Source organism: Nannospalax galili, unplaced genomic scaffold (assembly GCF_000622305.1).
Source record: "Nannospalax galili isolate Female #2095 unplaced genomic scaffold, S.galili_v1.0 scaffold713, whole genome shotgun sequence".
NCBI lineage: Eukaryota > Metazoa > Chordata > Mammalia > Rodentia > Spalacidae > Nannospalax > Nannospalax galili.
The window spans coordinates 686,968-694,613 of record NW_008333780.1 but is presented as its reverse complement, the minus strand read 5'-3'; the positions used below and the strand labels follow the sequence as shown (position 1 = coordinate 694,613).

The window sequence follows — 7,646 nt, the reverse complement described above, 5'->3', positions numbered from 1 at the left end:
GATGTTGGAAACTAGCATTGGTGCCAAAATTCTAATTGCATTATAACTCAGTTGCATCAGCTAGCTTTGTGTTTATTGCCTAAAGCCTTTAATAAAGTTAGGGCTCAATGATCAAAGTATTTGTTAGCTGGAAGGGAGGGAACACAGTACCCTGGGGATCATTTTATCAAGAAAACCAGTCTATCTATCCATGTACAAGCAGCTACAGTATAATGCTAGCTGACTGAACAGAAAAATTGAACCCAAGTGTGCCTCTCTCCTCCCCTGCATCACCAGCTGGTATATGTTCCCCAGTGTGTACGCCTTCCTGTGAATGTGCTCTATGTATTTTGTGGATATGTGTGCTACTTGCTAATATGTGTTTGCATCACAGAGTATGTGCATATTCATTTAGGCGAATTGCGTGCTTATAATCACAGATATTTGTGTACGTATATACACATGTGCATAAGCCCCTACGTGCTTGATGTTATGTGTGCCTTTGTGTGTCTGTTTATGAACAACATGTACACAGCATTTGGATGCATGAGGGGATATTGACTGTACCTGTGTGGATACATCAGAACTCATACAGACACATGCCTCTTCACTGGGTTGTTTATGGATCTGAACTCTATCCTGTTTGCTTTCTTTTTGCCATGTAGGTATCCCTGGTGGTGAATGTGGCTAGCGAATGTGGCTTCACAGACCAGAACTATCGAGCCTTACAGCAGCTGCAGCGGGACCTGGGTCCCTACCATTTCAATGTGCTTGCCTTCCCCTGCAACCAGTTTGGCCAACAGGAACCAGACAGCAACAGGGAGATCGAGAGCTTTGTCCGCCGCACCTACAGTGTCTCTTTCCCCATGTTTAGCAAGGTCGCAGTCATTGGCACTGGTGCCCATCCTGCCTTCAAATACCTGACCCGTGAGTCCTAGCCCTTCTTCCCCTCAACTACCCTCAGCTGACTGAGGCTACGGCTCCCTGGGCTGGCAGGGTTACTTTTCCCTTCCTGACCCTGGGAGGAGAGTGATGGCAGCCATGAGGGAGGAAGATTACTGCCCAAAAGTATCTCCACACCTGTTGCCTCACAGGTCTCCCTACATCCTTCCTGAGGACTTCCCTGTCTTCACCCACGGGGACTCCTGGAAGGAGACTGGTCATTGTGCTTCCATCAGTGTGGATTAGTTGAGCTTGTGGGCTTAGGATGGAGAAACCAAGATACAGACATGCCTGGATAAGGCTAACCAAGATAGCTAAAAGTCTTCTGTTCTGAGGCAGAGGCAAAGTCTATAGACCAAAGAGAGAAACCTTTTATTTAAAATACCAGCTCTTTATTGCCATGCCTGAAGCATCAGTGACAGGCCAATGATGTGAATGAATTCACCGAGGGCAGAAGAAGGTAGTAGTTTGTTAGGTATATTGTGTTATCTTTGCAGGAGGCAAAACAATAGGAAAAAACCTGTCTGCACAGAGGCCGTCTAAGATTCTAAGAGGCTGCTTTTTTTTTTTTGTATATATGTATTTGTGGCAGGGAGAGGGGCTGTTCTGGCAGTCAGGCAGTGTTTCAGTGTCACTATGCTCAGACCGTTCAGCCTTATCAGGTGGGGCTCTGTGTGCTATCTGTGTGGGGCTCATCTGGATAATAAGGCAGATATCTCATTATTTTGTTGAGGAATAAGTTTTACAGTATAGGTTGTCTCTTCTTGAGGAGGCTTGGGTCACTTGAGTCAAACTTTTGATGGCCTGAGCCTCAGTTGAAAGGTAGGTTTCTGGGGCTGATGAGATGATTCATCAGGTAAAGGTGCTTGCCACTAAGCCTGATGATTTGAGTTCAATCTCCAGAACCCACATAGTAGAAGGAGAGAACCAACTCTAGCACATTGTTGTCTGACCTCCACATGTATGTACATGAGCCCTCACACACAAAATAAGTAAATACAAATGCATATTAAAAAAATAAAAAAGCAAACACAGGCTGGAGAGATGGCAAGAACACTGGCTGCTCTTGCAGAGGACCTGGGTTCGATTCCTAGCACCTACATGGGGACTAACAACTGTCCGTAACTCCCAGTTCCAGGAAATCAGACACCTTCTTCTGTCCTCCACAGGCACTGAACAACACAGTGCTTTTACATACATGCAGGCAATGCACTCAGATATAAAATAAAAATAATAAATAAAAAATATTTTTTAAGCCTGGCGTGGTGGCACAGGCCTTTAATCCTAGCATTTGGGTGGCAGAGGCAGGTGGATCTCTGTGAGTTCCAGGAGCCTGGTTTACACAGTGAGTTCCAAGCCAGATGGGGATACTGGGAGACCCTGTCTCAAAAACAAAACAAAACAAAAACAAAAAAACAGATGCTTGACTGCATAGGACTTAACATATGATGGAATGCATGAAATATGGCTTTTGAGACAGGGTCTCCCTGTAGCCCCAGCTGGCCTGGAACTCACTATGTAAACCAGGCTGGCCTCGACTCACAGAGATCCACCTGCCTCTGCCTCCCAAATGCTGGGATTAAAGGCATGTGCCACCACGCCCCGCTCTTTATTATTTTTATATTATGTGTGTGCATGTATTGCCTGTGTGTAGGTAAGTGCACCTGTGTTCTGCAATGCTGACGACAGAAGAAGCTGTCAGATCCCCTGGAACTGGAGTTAGCTGCCATGTGGGTGCTGGGATTCGAACCTGGTCTTCTGCAAGAACAACCAGTGTTCTGAACCGCTGAGCCATCTCTCCGGCCCCCAGGGTAGGATTCTTTACAGTGGGGTCAGGATGTCCTAAGATAGATTGCAGCCAGGACTGGATGCCCTGAACCCGGCTCACTTAAGGCAAAAGTGGCCTTGCTCTGAGAATAGAATGACTTGGCATAGCCATCCACCCAGAACAGCAGCAACCACATAAATGCTAAAAGGGTAGATTCCCCTCTCTAGCCCCAGACTCTGCAGAGGCACAAATAGAATCCTAGGCAAGATGATGATTGTGATCCTATTTCCTCCTCAGACCTTTCTCCTCTCAGGGCTCCATTTTGGCTTCATCCACTCCAAGCCACTGGTTGCCTTTGTGTCTTTCACCAGGACCCCAGCCCCACAACCCACTCACCTGGAGGAGTAAATGAGAAGCAACTGTATAGCAAACTAAAGATCCCTTACCAGGACAGAATTGCATTTCTCCCTTCAGGACAGTCCTCAAGTTTGATTTTTCATGTGTATTTTTATTAGTTTTACCCTAATTCTCATAGCTGTAGAACAAATTTGCGAGCCTTGCTTTAGAAGTACCTGGGGAGAAGCCTGGCATGGTGGCTCACGCCTTTGATCTCAGCACTCACTTGGGAGTCAGAGGCTGGTGATCTCTGTCAGAAACAAGCCAGCTTGATATACATAGTGAGTTCCCAGCTGGCCTGGTCTCATAGCAAGTTCCAGGCCAGCTGGGGCTACCCAGAGACCCTGTCTCAAAAACAAACAAAAACCACCGCCCCCCCCCAAAAAAAGAGTTTTAAAAAAGGCAAAGTATCTGGGAAGATCTTAAAATTGCACAAACCTGAGACCTACTCAAATAGGACTCAAGAATTTCTTTAAGGCCCTCCTCCCTGACAATAATTCCGATACAGGACTAACATGGACTAACCTTTAGAACCCATTAAGATTTAATTAGAAGCGAAGCAATGTGATGCAAGGAGGTAGAGCCTAGGAGGAGAAGGAGTTCAAAGTCATTCTCAGCTACGTAGCAAGACTGAGGTAGCCTGGGTTACACGGAATCCTGTCTCAAAACAAAACAGTCTTAGAGAATATGGTATAACTGATGAGGCCATTAGTAAAGGAGGGCTTGATGGTGCTATGTTAATTACTTCTCAGAAAGCAGTCTTTCCCAATCTGGATCCCACAATGGAATCTTCCGGAGAGCTTTTGAGAAGTGCTCAGGCCCGGGCCTAGTCCTCAGTGATTCTAATTTGAGTGGTCTGGGTGTGGACTGGGTGCCAAGATCCCACCAATAGTGAAATTCCAGGAGGGTACAGAGAGAAATACTTGCTCTTCCACTTCCTTTTTCCTTAGAAACTTCTGGAAAGGAGCCCACCTGGAACTTCTGGAAGTACCTAGTGGCCCCAGATGGAAAGGTGATGGGGGCTTGGGACCCAACTATCTCAGTGGAGGAGATCAAGCCCCGGATCACAGAGCTGGTGATGAAGCTCATCCTGCAGAAGCGAGAAGACTTATGACCACGTTCCCTCTTCCCTATCACTCCCACCTCACAAGTGGACAGATGACCAAAACAAACTCAAGGGGTGCTTCACAGGGAGAGACCTGCTCTTCTCTTCCCTTCACTCTTATCCCATACTCTGTCTGTCACACTTAAGAGGAAGAAGTCTAGTACTTTGATTATTTGAATACAAGAGCAACCAATACAACTCCTGGCCAGTCAGAGTTCTTAACAGTGAATTACCAGCCAGTAAGAATCTCTGTGGCATGTAGAAGGCTATGAAGCAATAATCTACCTAACCAGGCCTCTGTCAGGGGGGAGCAATTCCTACTTCACAAGGCTGGGGTGAGGATTAGAATCCAATTCCTGTGAAAGTGCCCAGGGCAGTGCTAGCCAAATGGGAAGAATTCAGTAGCTGATTTTTGCAAAAAAATTACTCGTGATAATAAAAACTTGTACTCAGCTGGGCGTGGTGGCGCACGCCTTTAATCCCAGCACTTGGGAGGCAGAGGCAGGTGGATCTTTGTGAGTTCGAGGCCAGCCTGGTCTACATAGTGAGTTCCAGGACAGCTGGGGCTACAAGGAGACCCTGTCTCAAAAAGACAAAAAAAAAAACAAAAAAACTTGTACTCAACATTAATTTCCAGCCAATGGAACTCTAGGCCAAATGTATTTGTTATTGTTATCCTTTATTTCTGTGTATATTATTTTTTAATTACAAAAGATGCATGTTTAGGACTGGAGAGATGGCTCAGTGTTTAAGAGCACAGGCTGCTCTTGTAGAGGACCCAGGTTCAGTTCCTAGCACCCATATGGTGGCTAACAGCCCTCTGTAACTCCAGTTCCAGGTGATCTGACTCCTTCTTCTGATCTCTGAGGGCATTGTACAATGTGGGTGCACTTACATACATGCAGGCAGTACACTCATACACATAAAATAAAAATAGCAAATAAAGCTGGGAGTGGTGGTGCACGCCTTTAATCCCAGCACTCAGGAGGCAGAGGCAGACAGATCTCTGTGAGTTCAAGGCCAGCCTGGTCTACATAGTGAGTTACAGGACAGCTGGGGCTACAGGGAGACCCTGTCTCAAAAAAAGACAAAAAAAAAAAAAGTAAATAAATGCCAGCATTTGGAGGCAGAGGCAGGAATATCTCTGAGTTTAAGGCCACCCTGGGCTACATGGTTAGTTACAAGCCAGCTATGGCTACAGGGAGACCCTATTTCAAAAAGACCAAAAATAAATAATAATAATAATAAATTTTTTTAAAAGATCCATGTTCCTGCCATGAGGTGAAGGTGGGGTTCATTGATAGAACACTTGCTAGGCTCTGGGTTCAATTCCCAGACAGGCAAAAAGAAAAGAGCTGAGGGAGAAGGAGGGAGGGAAGGAGGGAAAGAGAGAGATAATAATAACCACAATGATACTGATATAAAATGAAAGTGAAAGTCTTAAATTGGGGTGATGGCTGAAGGTTTCCAGGCCTTTTTTTTCCCAGTCAAGCTAAGCATTAATGCCCAACAAAAATTTACCCATCAAACATATACTACCATACAAAAAAAAGGCAGAGGATATTGTTATAGTTTAAATGTGAGCTGTCCCTTGAGGCTCTTGTGCTGAACACTTGGTTTCCAACTAGTGGAACTTTTTGGGGGGTGGGGGCGTAGGAGGTATTGTAGAACCTTTTATCTATGAGACAAATGTGTAGCTGGAAGGGAAGGATGTCATAGTGACGGCCTGCTGGAGTTCTGGCTGGAGCTCATTCTTCCTGACTGCTAAGGCAATGTGACCCCAGCTACTACACACACACACACACACACACACACACACATACACACCCAACAGGAGCCAGTCCTACCACATGCCTTCCTGGACTGATAGTCCCTGAAACTGTGAGCCAGGAGAAATATTTTCTCCCTTAAGTTGTATTAGCCAGATATTTTATCACACCCAGGAGAAAAGTAACAAGTACAGACATGAATAGATAATTCTCAGACTACAGATAGTCAATAAGGATTCCAGACATGGCCCAGGCCCCTGTCAACCCCATTTGGTCTCCCAGGCCAGGACCAGGCCTCACTTCAAGCAGTGCCTAGAGCACTGAGAACTTCTAACACACCCTGGTGGACAAGTTGGATTCATCGTTGGAGGCTTGTCTTTGCTTCTCTTGTGTATCAGACTATGTCAGTACCACTGATGGGGAAGAAATTTGAACTGTTAATAAGTGGGCATTAAAGTTTGTGGGCATTTCAATACAGAGACTATTTTTGTCCTACAGAAAAAATGGCAATTATGTGTCCAGAAACCAGAGCAAGTTATAAAAGAGGATGTCCCATGGGGCTGGAGAGACGGCTCAGCAGCTAAGAACACTGGTTGTTCTTGCAGAAGACCTGGGTTCAAATCCCAGCACCCACATGGCAGCTAACAACTGTCCGTAACTCCAGTCCCAGGGGATCCAACGGCCTCTTCTCCACGGGCATTGCACGACACGGGTGCACTTACCTACATGCAGGCAATACACACATACACATAAAATAAAATCAAAAAATAAATTTTTTAAAAGAAGAGGCTGTCCCAGAAATAAGGACTGGGTTGCAGTGGAAAGCCAGACTGGTCCAGCAGCACTTAGCAAAGCTGAGGCATTGGCAACAGGTGCTGAGGACCTCAAGGTACAGCACAAAAGTCCCGCTGAAATCCATCAGGATTCCATGGCCTACCTTGAGCAGTGATCTGCCAATATCCCTGAAATTCTGAAGCAGACCTAACAGTGTCTGGCCTATGAGGTAACCCCATACAGTTCTGCCAAACATCCTTCCTTGTAGACATGACATTTCAGAAAAACGTTCCTGGATAATGAGTTGATAAAAGTTTTATGTTCCCATCTATTTTATGAGCTCCTTCCTTTCTCTGTCTCTGTCTCTGTCTCTGTCTCTGTCTCTGTGTGTGTGTGTGTGTGTGTGGTTGTGTGCAGTTGTATGCAAGAGGTCAACCTCAGGAGTCAGTCCTCAGGCAATGTCCACTTGTTTTATTTTTGACATATATATGTATGTGTGGTGTGTCTTCATGTTCACGTGTGTGTGGGGGTGTGTACATTGTCTTAGTTTGTTTCTTCATTGCTGTGACAAAACACCTTGACCACTACCAACCTGGGGAGGAAAGGGTTTATTTATCTTACATCTACCAGGTCACAGTTCATCAAGGAGCCCAGGGTAGGAACTCAGGGCAGGAACCTGGAGGCAGGAGCTGGAGCACAGGCTGTGGAGGAATGCTGCTTACTGGCTTGCTCCCCTGGCCCCTGCTCAGCCTGCTTTCTTATGCAACACAGGCCCATCTGCCCAGGGGTGGCACCACCCACAATGCGCTGTGCCCTCCCACATCACACAACAATCAAGAAGTTGTCTCACAGACATGGCCACAGGCCAGCCCAATGAAGGCAATTCCCCAGTTGAGGCTCCCTCAACCCAGGT

General features: G+C 46.0%; 1 protein-coding gene across 1 annotated transcript in view; it reads left to right on the top strand.

Annotated features, from left to right (window-relative positions):
• Gpx7 (glutathione peroxidase 7) overlaps positions 1-4,870 on the top strand; it is an 8,900-nt gene extending 4,030 nt beyond the window's left edge. Inside the window, exons 2-3 of the mRNA XM_008828428.3 lie at positions 645-906; positions 4,036-4,870. Of these exons, the coding sequence (XP_008826650.1) occupies positions 645-906; positions 4,036-4,199 (426 nt within the window). The 3' untranslated portion in view covers positions 4,200-4,870. The remainder of the gene's footprint in view (positions 1-644; positions 907-4,035) is intronic.
• The last annotated feature ends 2,776 nt before the right edge of the window (positions 4,871-7,646 follow it).